Source organism: Manihot esculenta, chromosome 12 (genome assembly GCF_001659605.2).
Source record: "Manihot esculenta cultivar AM560-2 chromosome 12, M.esculenta_v8, whole genome shotgun sequence".
In the NCBI taxonomy this organism is placed as follows: Eukaryota; Viridiplantae; Streptophyta; class Magnoliopsida; order Malpighiales; family Euphorbiaceae; genus Manihot; species Manihot esculenta.
In genome coordinates, this window is record NC_035172.2 from 8,614,622 (window position 1) to 8,627,561 (window position 12,940).

General features: G+C 28.4%; 1 protein-coding gene across 6 annotated transcripts; it reads right to left on the reverse strand.

The window, feature by feature from the left end:
- Window positions 1-790: 790 nt before the first annotated feature.
- On the reverse strand, window positions 791-8,773 carry LOC110628483 (homeobox-leucine zipper protein HDG2). 6 transcript variants are annotated; one of them, XM_021775160.2, is made up of 13 exons: window positions 8,414-8,773; window positions 7,632-8,151; window positions 6,787-7,001; window positions 6,565-6,682; window positions 6,213-6,401; window positions 5,651-6,091; window positions 5,456-5,557; window positions 4,925-5,125; window positions 4,657-4,831; window positions 3,781-4,052; window positions 2,331-2,441; window positions 1,828-2,223; window positions 791-1,293 (listed from the first exon to the last, which is right to left on the reverse strand). In XM_021775160.2, the coding sequence occupies exons 2-12, from the start codon at window positions 7,734-7,736 to the stop codon at window positions 1,858-1,860; spliced, it is 2,295 nt and encodes a 764-aa protein (XP_021630852.1). In that variant the 5' UTR covers window positions 7,737-8,151; window positions 8,414-8,773; the 3' UTR covers window positions 791-1,293; window positions 1,828-1,857. The 6 variants fall into 6 exon arrangements, with proteins under 6 accessions (XP_021630852.1, XP_021630853.1, XP_021630849.1 ...); XM_021775161.2 differs by having other exon boundaries at window positions 1,832-2,223; window positions 2,346-2,441; window positions 8,414-8,771; XM_021775157.2 differs by having other exon boundaries at window positions 1,832-2,223; window positions 8,414-8,771.
- Window positions 8,774-12,940: the final 4,167 nt, after the last annotated feature.

Here is a 12,940-nt window from a genome sequence, read left to right on the forward strand (position 1 = left end):
AAAAAATACATGGAAGTCCATCAGAATTGTAAAAAGCTAAGGAGCTCCTCAGGGCTGAGAAAATGCTGTATAATTTTAATTACATAAGTGAATTACATGTTAGTAATATAATATATTTTTATATATTAATTATATATGCTTCTTTTAATTAAAATTATATAATTAATCGCTGGACACAAAATAATATTATTATCGAGAATAGTATATAATATATTTTAATATTATTATTATTATTATTTAAATATTAGTATTTTTATTTTTATTTCAGTGTTAATTATATACTATTTTAAAATAAATATAAAAATATTATAATTTTATTTGCAAAAGTTAATATTTGAACTTATTATTCCAAAAACTAAACAACTCTACTTTCAAGTGCTTATAACCTGAATTTTTTTAGATTGGTATCATTTAATTTATTATGGACTTTGGATATTAAATTGCAGAATAAATTTATATATCATATGGAAAATGAGCTTCTAAATTTACCCTTAATTAATATAGAATTAATTCAAATTAAAGTGCTTTTAATTTAAGTATTTGGTTTGAATATAACCAATAAGCTAGGTCATAAATAACCCTTATCAATCTGTCAACTAATCACTATTTTAAATGAGAATTTTACGAATAATTAATAATTTCATTTTCAATCAATTTTCTATTTATCAATAAAATTCTAGTAGCCCAATTAAAAATTATGCTGCATGCATTAATTTCTTAAAAACATGCTTTAATTTTTAGTAATAACTGCAAAATATATATATTATAAAAAAATAATAGGGAAAAAATATAAGACATAAAGAGAAATAAGTCTATTTCAAAAGCTCTTAAAAGAGGAGAAAAAGAAGGGAAGCCAATGTTTAGCAGTAGATGGCGAGGTTCTCCATCTACTGATATGCTTCAAAAACACACACAACAAATATGAAGAAGGAAAAAAGAGGACATAAGTTAGGCAAACTCCTACAGCAAAACCCTAGATAACTACAAAGGCTACAATGTTAAAAGCAGAAGAAACCTCGTACAAAACAAGGTTTCCAACACGTTCTCTTAGCTTCAAACTTCTGGGGTTTGGAAGAAGTCAATTCCCGAACCTCTCTAATCCCTAACAGTACTCATGCTTAGTTTCCTAATTTCCCTTACCAGTTAAAAGAAAAACCACCCATGAGCACCAAATTGATTAAGGATCATGTAAGGTGCGCTCTTGACTTCTCTTCTCCATCTTCTCTATAAGCCAAAATCTCCCCCTGTGTTCTCATGCTTCCTTTCTCTCTTTTTTCCTTCTTCAGTTAACAGCTGCAACAAAATTTTGCATGCAAAATTAAGCGTTAAATTAAGAATATATATGACTTGTCTTACATAGAAAAACTTAACTAAACCTAACCCATCATCAAGCAAGACCCAAATATATGGATTCCACTCTATATAGTATATCTTGAATTAATGATAATTCGAGTCTAAACTTAAAGAGTCGAGTCCATAAGGTGAGATTTCTAAACTTATCTAAATTGTAGGTTATAAATTCAAAAAATAAACTCAATATATATGAGTTTTTTACCTAGAAAATTTTAATAAACCTAATCCGTCTGAACCAAGACATAAATATGTCGATTTCACGGTATATCTTATATAATGAGTTTATGATAAATCGGATCTAGATATGAATTTCTACCTATGGGAGTCAATTTGGTAAGGTATAAAACCTTAACAAAATCTAATTCCATATAAATTTAAGAGACAAACACGTGGATCCTACTGTATATGTTATCCTCTTAGATCTATGATGAATTGGGGCTATGTAAGAATTTTCCGAAACATAATTAAATATACCTACCTATAATTATTATAAAACTTTGTAGTTCATGCGGTCTCGCAAGATAAAGCTGCCTTAATCCTCTCAACAGTGCAAGCGATCAAATTGTTCACAGTTGCAACCGATCCAAGAGAAAGTTTGGCTGTAGGAACTGAATCAACTAAAATTTGAAAAGCAACTGTTAGAAGAGATCCACCAGAACCCGATTCGCCGATTCCTCCTCCATGTGTGGTGGTTCCATCAGGAAGAATAGCAAATCCTGAAGGAAGGAGAGCCACATAATCTGGGTCTCCACCATTAAGTACTACATTCATGGCAACAATATCAACTGGTGCATAGATGACGAAAGAGGCTGTTGGGTCAGTGCAACTCTCTTGTAAAATCAGCATGTTGCTCTGGCTAGAATTTGCACTCTAAAATCGGATACATTTTCAGAAGAATCAATTAATTACATGTTGATTTGAAATAGTAATCAAGAAGTAACAATGATGCTCAATTAATTGGTAATAGATACATGTACCTGTGTGTCACTTACATTTACTCGAAGAAGGGACACACAATTGCCAGTATCTCTTCCATTAGCAATATGTGCCATTTCTTGGACAACTCCTCCATTTGATAGAATATCCCACTGCAAGTATGAGAATGAATCTGGAATTAGATGCATTCTTTCAGGATTTAGGGAAAAAAAATATATAATAGTAACGATATTTAAGAATGCTTTACCTTTGTTCTTTTTCATGTTTGTTACTGACAGTTTTGATCAAGTTTCTCATGCATGTATTAATGTAAAGTTTTAATTATATTTCTGCATTTGTAATTAAATCAGAATGAGTTGTAATTGTATTATGATTCTACCAATTGGGGTTAGCACAGTTCATACAGTTGTAGATAATTGCTGATTGAGATCATGGGTTCAATGCCAGACCTTTCTCCTACAAAACTAAAACTATGTTATGATTCCTAGGTAGACCAAGTCTTAATTCCTAAGCTTGATAGAGTGTAGCATAGAAGATGTAGTAAATGCTAATTAGGTACTTACATGAGTATTCAGATTATTTCAAAGAATTTTGAGATATCGAAATTGATACAATCAGAGAAATTTTAATGAAATTAGAATCGTTTATAAAATTGTGAAGTCTAAGTTTTAATTCTAATAGCTATAATTGTCAGTCGAGAATCGAAATTTTCTTTTATAAATCAAGAATTCAATCATAAAATTTGATAAATAATTTGAAAAATTAATTAAAAATAATATATATTCTCAAAGTAAGTAAAACAAAAAAAATCATATAATGATCACTTGTTTTGATAAATATATAATTATTATTTTTATAATTAAAAATATTTTTTATAATGGACTAATACATATTTTTCTATGCATAATAATTTTATGCTATAAATTATAAACTCTAAAATCGTTTATTATTGTACATATGTTGAAATTTTTATTTTAATTGATCAAATAATTAAAAAATAAAAAATAAAAATTTTTAATATTATTAATATAAATTATCATAAATTTTGAATAAATTAACTAAAATGAAAAAAAAGGAAAAGAATGGATGATCGAACAAAAATAAGTAAGTAAAAATATTATATATACTTTTTTCATGATAAAAATAAATGAAATCTTAAATTTTAAAAATATTTTATAAATAATTGATTAAATAAAGTGAAGAATGGATTGAATTTCACTTGATTTACTATTGATTGTTTTAATTTAGTTGAATCAAATTGAGAATCATAAATTTTAAATCAAAAATCATAAGATTTAAGTATATTAAAACTCATCATATTGATTCGATTCGAATTGATTTAATAAAGAATGGAAAGATTCGGATAAGAGTTTCACTCCTAAAATAAGGCTAAACATATTAAAGAGCTTTATATAACTTCATATTTAAATTTTATAAGATTAAAAAGAACAACTTCAAAGATCAAAGCAATTGAGGATGGAGTGGACATACCTCACTTCGAGAATTCTCATCACGGAGAAAATCAAAAACCCTTTTAGGTGGAACAGGAAGCCAGAAGGAAGTTGCAGCACTAAGCACAATCCCAGGAGGCCTACCAGGATCATCTACGCTCTTTCTTGTCATGACTCTCACATCATCAGCCCCAGTTCCAGACAATGTCGTCCATGTATGAGCAGTAGATGCACTCACTCCAGCAAAGAAGCTTATTACCATTCTTTCTGCCAGCTTCAGCATGCTCTTTCTCCCTTCTTGATTTGTTATTACTGTACATGATCAACCAATAAGTTAGTATTTACAAATAACAAACATATACTTCGCCCCATTGCATGAGATTGCCTGCTTTGCTAGTGGTAATTCTATTGAGAAATGAATCGAGCTAAATCAATATTAACCATGAAAATATATAAATGATCGGAGATGTAATATTAAATTAGCTAATCGTTATGACATACGATTAACTTGAATACTTATATAATTTCGTAAATGCTATATTCAAATTAACAAATTTACTGTTAATGCTGCCATAAGAATATGTCTACGACATCAATAGTAAATGTCACCTTATATACTTTAAATGTAACCACATATCAATAGTAACAATTTGAAAATTATCATATCTTTTTCTCTTATCGAAAATAAAACAATATTTTATTTATTTTTTACCGTAAATAAAAAATATAGCTAAAATTAATAATTTTATTAAACATAAGATAAATTTTTTATTAAAGTATTATAATATATATAAAGTAAAAATTAAAATTTTTTATAATAATTTTAAATTGTTATCAAATTGTTGTCTTTATGGTATGCTAATATAGGCCGTCGAAATCCTAAAATGTAGTAGTGTAATAATGCATAGAATATTACCTCCAACATCGCCAGTTGGAATGTTAGTTGCCATGGCACTTGCTAGCCGTTCACATTGCCTATCCAGGGTAGCAACCCAACGTTTTGCTCCAAAGGCATGGCCTGAGCTAACTAGTTGCTTGTATAGATTATGAACACCTCTATCATCCACTTCAATATGTTCAACCCATGTAACCTGTGGTAGATTCCATTAATTAATTAATTAACAGAGACGAGGATAATGCCATTGAGAAGAAAAAGTCTTGAAAACATCAAGATTAGTTTATACCTTTGAGTACCCATTAGGCATTTCTTGAATCAGGCATCCGGATGGCCTTCTCCGGCATCTTGCTGCCGGACTAGGTCTTAAGTTGTCCAAGGAAACATCAACCACAGCCCAAGTCCCTTCTGCATGTTGTTTACAGTACCTTACAAAGTAGCTCTCTCGAGTAGGAACAAGTGGAGTAGGCAGTTGAAATTCAGCCGTCATCTATGAATCAAATTAAAAGTTAAACATCATTAACACAACTATATATTTCCACCTTTATCCATTAAAAAATTTACTACAAATTTGATATATTAAACTCACTTAATAGAGCAATTAGTTGATCTAATTATTATCTTACTCTAGAATGAAACACGTGTTTTTTCTAAAAATATAATGTCTCAGCGTTTGTGGGATGAAAAATCACATCGGTAAGAAAAATGAAATGAAAAATATTTAAATACGACTAGTTCAAGATCAATAAATATCAGTATCAGTTTTAACCGGACCGTTATAAATAGGGTGTTATAATTAATTTAAAGAATTGTATATTACCACTTGCAAGGCTCCATTGTAGTTTCCTGCTACTCCTGTAGATAGTACTTCCAAAGTCATGGCTCTTGAAACAATGCCAGAAAACACAGTAGACCATTGATTCTGAAAGCCAACATACATATATACACACAACAATAATTAGGCTTTATTCAAAAAGCAACAACATCTAAGGAAATGGAAGAAAATGAACCTTACCACATCCATGAGATACTCAACCAGGTTGATGTGATTCATGATAACCACAGCAGTTTCTCTTGAAGCCTCGCATTTAAAACCAGAAGGTTTTGGTCCAATTCCTCTAGGGAAGATCCTAATGTATTCATCTTCATTTAGTACAGCATTTGTTCCATCAAGGCTGCTCATCCATAATGGCTCACCCATCTGTGCCATTCTGATAAGTTCCTCCATGGCTGCAACTGCAAGCTCTATTATCATGGGCTTATCAGCATCACTATGTCCACCTATTGACCTAAGCAAGTCTCCAGCTCCATAAATGTCCCCTCCAATTCCTGGCTGTGCTCCGAAATTCCCAACCCCAAGTTCGAGAGGTCGTGGAGCCATTGGAGATGATAAAAGAGGATAGTTCACCACAGGCTTTCCAACATACTTAGCAGCAATGGCTGAAATTCTATCAATCTGTAAAGAAAAAGAAGTATTCATCAAAATTAGAAGATGTTTTTTGAAATCTGTGAAATCCCACAAAGGTAACGCTTTAAAACTGAAAATTAATTGTAGTTAATTATTCAACTTCCGTTACCTCTTCTCTTAATCTGGTGTTTTCTAGCCTCAAATGATGTTCATCAAAGGACATCTCACCAATAGCAGTAGGACCTCCACAATTGGGACACGAAGCATTGCTAAGAGCTTCTCTATACCTCATATTATCAGCCCTAAGCTTTTCGTTCTCAGTTCGAAGCTGTGTATTTTCATGGCGCTCATGTTGGGTCTGCAAGAAATCAAGATTTACAACATGGGAACATGATAATCCCCAAAAGAAACCAAAATTGGATTTTGACTAATGTAAACCCCTGAAGGAAAGAGCAAGATATCGTAGCGTCCTCCAAATTTGTTAAGTCCAGGCTAAGATTATATGCAGAGAGATGTTATACCTTCATTTGGGTACGTTTGTTCTGGAACCAGAACTTGACCTGCAATGGCTCCAACCCTAATTCACGGCTTAGCTCCTTCCTTTGCTTGTCATCTGGGTGTGGACACTCTTTGAAGAAACTAAAATGGAATTTCAGAAAAGAAAGTGTTAATATCAAGAAAAGAAAATTTTTACCAGAAATATGAACTGGGTTGATGAAGATGAAACTAATAGACTGGCTTACGCTTCCATTTCTTGGATCTGATGCTGAGTATGGCGGTGATATCGCTTCTTTTTGGGGCGTGGATCTTGATCGTCGCCGGATGCACCTTCATGGTTGTCGCTGCCGGATTTAGTATTAGTACTGTCAAATTCTTCATCTCTGAGTCGAACTAAATCGCTTTCGGAGGTGTTTTGAGTCATATCCAGATGGTGAAGCTGACTGTCCATCATGTTTGGCTGGAACATATCTACAGATCTTTAAGATTTCTTGAAGCTTATGGTTTTTCAATCTAACAAGAGAATGGAAAAGAAAATTTCCACTCAAAAGAAAGGCTAAAACCCACACCTCCCCATCAAAATAAACAGTGTTTGTGTGTGTGTGTGTAGTGAAGTGTTAGTCAAGGAAATAAGAGTTTGAAATCTTTATCTAACATGAACAGAACATTTAGATCTTGCAGATGAAAAAACACAAGTCAACAGAAGTCATTTGAAAATGAAATGAAGCTGTGGAGCTATTTTATAGTGCTTTGTTATCTCTCTTTTCTCTGTGTCTGCGAGTGTTTGTGCAGTGGCAGAGAGCAAAAGACTTGACGCGTTTTGCAAGAATCGAGAAGGATTTTGCCAGAAATGTCAAATTATTTTCTAATGACCTAAATCACCGACTTAATAAACCTTCTTTAAGCTCCACAGCAGTAGAAGTGGCGAGGAAACAAAGATCTGCTTTGTACAACACAAGGGCTTTAAGTATAAAGAAAAACGAGATCAACGAAGATGGAGACACTGAGCCCACAATAGCAAAACAAATGAGAGCAAATTTTTAGATCAAAGAGAGATTAATTAACAAGTCATGAATAATTAGGCGCAGACCTGACCAAGTGAAAGCCCTGAAGTTGATCCGAACCCACCAACACTCCCATTAGTCCCAATCATCGACGGCATGTTTCTTGCCGGAATCATTACTCCGGCTGGCATATTTCAGTTACCCACGAACCCTAATAAACTGGATAAAAAGATAAATGGACTGGTTTCTCACTTCTCAGTCTAGCAAGTGGCCGTAAGTTTGGAGTTTTCCTTTATAAGGAGATTAGAGGGGCTAAGGTCCGCATAGATTCTCTGGCAGACAGAGCTGACTTTGGTTTTCGGTTCTGCCGTTGAAATGGGTTTCTCTCTTTCTTAGGTCTATCTTGTTCTTACGTACCAATGTAAGAGATAGACACAGAATATAATAAAAAAGATAGAGTTGACAAAAACCACCTTTGACAGACAAAAAATCTGGCAAAACCACCCGTAAATGCAAATACTTATAATTATTATACGCAACGCTCAACTACGATCTCCAAGAATCCAACTTTGCCTTGGCTGCTTCCTTTCTTGCTTTAGCCCAAATCTGCTCCAAGAAGGCAAAAGAAAAGGGTTACAGAAAATAAATCAGTAAGAAAAGAAAGAAGAATTGCAAAAATGAAAATGGGTAGCTTTGCAGAACCACTGAGCCATGAGAAGTGCTAAAAATAGAGACCAGAGTGTGTGAATCCGTCTCCCTCACTCTCTCTCTTTCAGTGAAAACCTAGTTATACAGAAATTTGATGAACCCTACAAAAGAATGAAAAAAAAAAAAAAACCAGGACGATGAGATCTGGTATTGAGGATACCTTGTGGAAGAGAGAGATCACTCTTCTGAGGTGGGCTTAAGTGGTTTCCTGAGCAGCTTTGGAGAAATTAAGCTTTTATGGTAAGAAGATACGAGGGTGAGAGAGAAAGAAGAGAAATGAAAGAGACAATAAAATTTTTAAAAGAAGAAGGTGAAAGAAGGAAGAAGATGAAGAAAAGAATCAAAGGGAAGGAGGAAGAGGGATACAGATGGAGGGAAATGTGGCAGCGAGGAGTTATTGCAGAGCGTATAGAGAGGATGCAATAGCATTTAATGGTGGAGAGGTGTAATTGCTAAGGGAGAGAAAGAGAAAGAGAGAGAGAGATAAGCATTTGGTTTGTTTAATTTTCCCATAGGGGGAGAGTGGATGGTGCAACGAATGACGGCTACCAAACTTATACAAAATTTTTTGGTCTCCCCCTCTCTCCCTTAATACTGTATTTTAATTTCCATATCTTCTTCTTTTAACTTTCTCTACAAAATCTTAATTTCTTTTATTCCACAAACTAAGAATTATGTTTCTTATTCCAACACTAAATCAATGGTGCAGCATTCTCTTTTTTTTTTCCTTTTAATTATTCACCAAATTTTCCTTTCATATTCACTGAGAAGATTACTTCATTCAAGATTTGAGTTTAACTCTCAATTTGGTTGCTAGAAAATAATTTTTAAAAAAATATTTTTTATATTTTGTAACATGCGACATATATGAGTTTAAAAAAATTAAAATATTAAAAAAATTTACTCCCTTCATAAAAAAAATTAAAGATTGGAGTGGAATCTGAGATCTATTTACTCAAATCCACTTATTATCAGACTAAATCTGTGAGTTTAATTATTTTAGACTTTAACAATTTTATTTACATTAATTTATATAAATTTATTAATAATTTTTTATTTTTTTAAATTATAATTAAAAAATAAATAATACTTTTTTTAAAAAATATTTTATTTTTTATCATATAATACAGTTGCAGTTTAATTATATTAAAATTATTTTTAATATTATAGGATTTTGAATTTAAATTTTTATAGAAGTTAATTACATTAAAAATAATTCATGATACTATTTTTTTAATTTTAAAAAAAATAATTATATACCATGAAGATGTATATAAAAATTCAAACATATATACTATACTTAGAAGAAAATTCATTTTACAATTTCTTTAAACATTTATTTGTTCAAATAATTAAAGACTATTATACAACTTTGTCAATCTCATTCATATTTAATTTCTCTTCATTTCCTTTTCTAATGGACCTAATTTCACTTTTTAAACTTTTTTAAAATTAAGCAAATAATAATTTAAAAAATCATTAATTAACAAATATAATTTATTTCCTTATATTATTAACTTATAAAATATTTATACCTAATTTTCCATCAAAACCAGCATAGCATGGTTGCAATTATAATAGAAAAGGAACATTCCATCTGAATCAATATCTACTCTTTTTATTTTTTATTTTTTAATATCAAGTGCTTATTTTATTATCAAGTGCTTATTAATTTATTTTTAAAAATTTTAAAGTATTTATTTGATTTAAAAAAAAATAACTTATTTTAAAAAATTAAGGATTATTTGACTACTGATTCAATTGATATTTTACTAATTCACTTTAATGAACTTTTTTACTATTTACTTTTCAATAAACTCCAATATGATTTTTAGTAAAGATTTGATAGTGTTCTTGTATTTCTCCCATTATTTAAAGTTTTTGTTTTTTTTTTTCTTTTTTTCTATGTGAAGTTAAAATTTCCTTGTGGCTTCTTTCCCTTTATGAGTTTTGTTCTTGTATTTTCTATGGGAAATGTTTGTTGGTTTCATATTATCTAATAAAAATAACATTTATGAAAATTGTAATTAAATAAATACATTTTTTAATACAATAATTAAATATTTTTTACTTTTCCTGACCCATAATTTTTTTCATTAATAATAATTATTTTTAAAAAAAATTAAGGTCTCACAACTTAATCCATTAAACTTTTTTATTTTTTATTTTTGAAAAGACAAATAGAAACATCTGAATTTAACCATATGTTCATTTTAAGAAAGCATAAATGTTGAATTTGATAGACACATGTACAGAATTTTGACTCCTTCTAGTGGGATTGAAATTCAAAGCAATTACAGTGGGAACTCAAACATCATTAATCATATGCATATGCTCAGACAATTTCTTTTTCTAATGAAAGAAAAATAAAATTGCACATGGCAGATCTAATTATATATAAGGCATGGATAAATTAATAACCCATATATTAAAATAGGCTAAAATTCTATCTTTAATTTTTTTTATTAATTTAATCTTATTATATTTAAAAAAATAGAAATTAATGTGTTGAATTTATATATGAAAAATTTCCAATAATACTATGAATACATATTGACCTGCCATATAGATTTTGTTATTAATTAAATTTAAAAAAAAAAGAATTAAATAGCATGTGGTGAAGCAATATTTGGATCCATCATTTTCCATAATTTATAATGAATTAATGAAAGCATATATAATTAATGAAAAATTAATAAAGCAAACAATTGATTGTTAATAATTATGAGGTGAATTTAATAAAGATACAACATGTATTGTTCATCTTTAATACTGAAGTTGATATGTATTTAGGGTTTCTATATATCAATGTAAAATTATAGAGAAGGAAACAAATTTGAAGGATTATAATTCATTATTCTCAATTATTTAATGCATTTATTATACTGTATTTATATAAATACATAAATTAACTACTCATCTTTGGTAAAAAAAAGTCTAATGCCACAATCAATTTTCATAGGTTGATAACTTTCGGGTGGGTATTCGTTCCGAATTAAATTGAATAAATAAAAAATTAAAATTTTAATATTTGTAAATATGAATGAAATCAATTTTCAATTGAAATTAAATAAAAAAGAATTAATTTTATTCGATCTGATTCGGTTTGATTTGATTAATTGAATTTTTTTTAATAAATTTTTTATTTTTTACATTTTATTTTTAGTATTATAAAATTTAATTAAAATATTTTAATCTTACTTATAAACTAATCTTTTTATATTATCAAAAATAATATATTATTATCACTAATCGATTCAATTTTTTAATATTTTTATTAAAACTGAATCGAATCGAAATAATTTAAAATTTTAAAATTAAAAATTAAATTGAAATAAAATAAATAAAAAATTAAACTAAATTTCTAAATTAATTCAATTTAATTAATTTTTTCGATTTAAATCAAATACTTATCGCTCTAAATAAATTTATCAAAACTGATTATATAAACAAAATTATAATTTAATATTTATGATATGAAAAAAATTTATTAATTAATTTTAAAATTTTAAAAAATTTATTAATTATTATGAATTTTTAACACTAAAATGCAGAGAAAGAAAATTTTCCTCTCAAAATTATTTTTTTATTAAGTGAATAATTAAAATAATTAAAGGTATTTTAATATTTTTTAGCTAAAATTAATAAAAAATTAATTAATAATTTTTTTAAATATTATAATTGTCTTGATTTATTTTTAAATTAATAAATAAATTTTTTTATATTATAGAAATTAAATAATAATTTTTCTCTTCAATTGTGAAGAAGTATGAGATTATAACGTTAATTTCATTATATTTTCTAAAATTTGATATGTGTGATGAAATATTTTATAAAATAATAAATTTTATAATATACTCAGTGTAACTAAATGTATATACCCTCACACATAAAAATTAATTTTTACTTGAATTATAGATAATATAATATACTGAAAAATCTTTTATTGAAAATAAAGATATTATTAAACTTTTAAATAAAAATTAGGAGTTGTGAAAATGTTTACACAATAAATGTATTTATGTGGACGGGGCTGTCACTTTAAAGAACAACGGCACCAATAGTGACCTTTGAATTTTTGCAGAAAACGATATTTGGAATACTGAAATTGACTGAATTTATGTCACGATAAAGGTAAAAATCCAAATTAATTTAAATTAATAAAATTGCCATATATATTGTAGGAGAAAAGAATGATTTTGCAATTACTCTGCGTTTTAAATAAATAAATTATTTCCATAAAAAGATATTATTTTCTTTGTCTGAAAAATATATTCCATATAAATATGAATTTCCATGACGAAAAATGTTTGAAAAATTCAATGTAATGTCTCTTATAAGGAAAGGTAATATGTCCATTTAGACATTCCTTATATTCCCAAAAAGGTTATTTCGCTAAATCTAATTATATGATTTTTTTTATTTTTTATTTTTTTAACTTTATCTGGTCTAATTTTATGTGGTGATGGTATATTTAAATTTTATATTATTTTAATAGATGAGAATATAAAATTCAAAAAAATTTTATAGAAAAATTCTTACCTAATTTCAGTTACACTTACCATATTTCTAGATATTATAGCAATTTTTTTTTTCAAAGACAAATTTAGTGGATAGGAGTTAACCCGAATTGGAGCGATAGTTAAAAAAAAAAAAAATTTAAATTGAATCGGTATAATTTGATTTG

Bases quoted from the DNA above. Each gene is read 5' to 3' on its own strand.
- LOC110628483 (XM_021775160.2), bottom strand. From the start codon at position 7,736: ATGCCAGCCGGAGTAATGATTCCGGCAAGAAACATGCCGTCGATGATT. The intron at 6,402-6,564 runs GTATAACATCTC...GATTTCTTGCAG, and splicing joins ACAAACGTACCCAAATGAAG to ACCCAACATGAGCGCCATGA. The intron at 5,126-5,455 runs GTAATATACAAT...TTTGATTCATAG, and splicing joins ACAATGGAGCCTTGCAAGTG to ATGACGGCTGAATTTCAACT.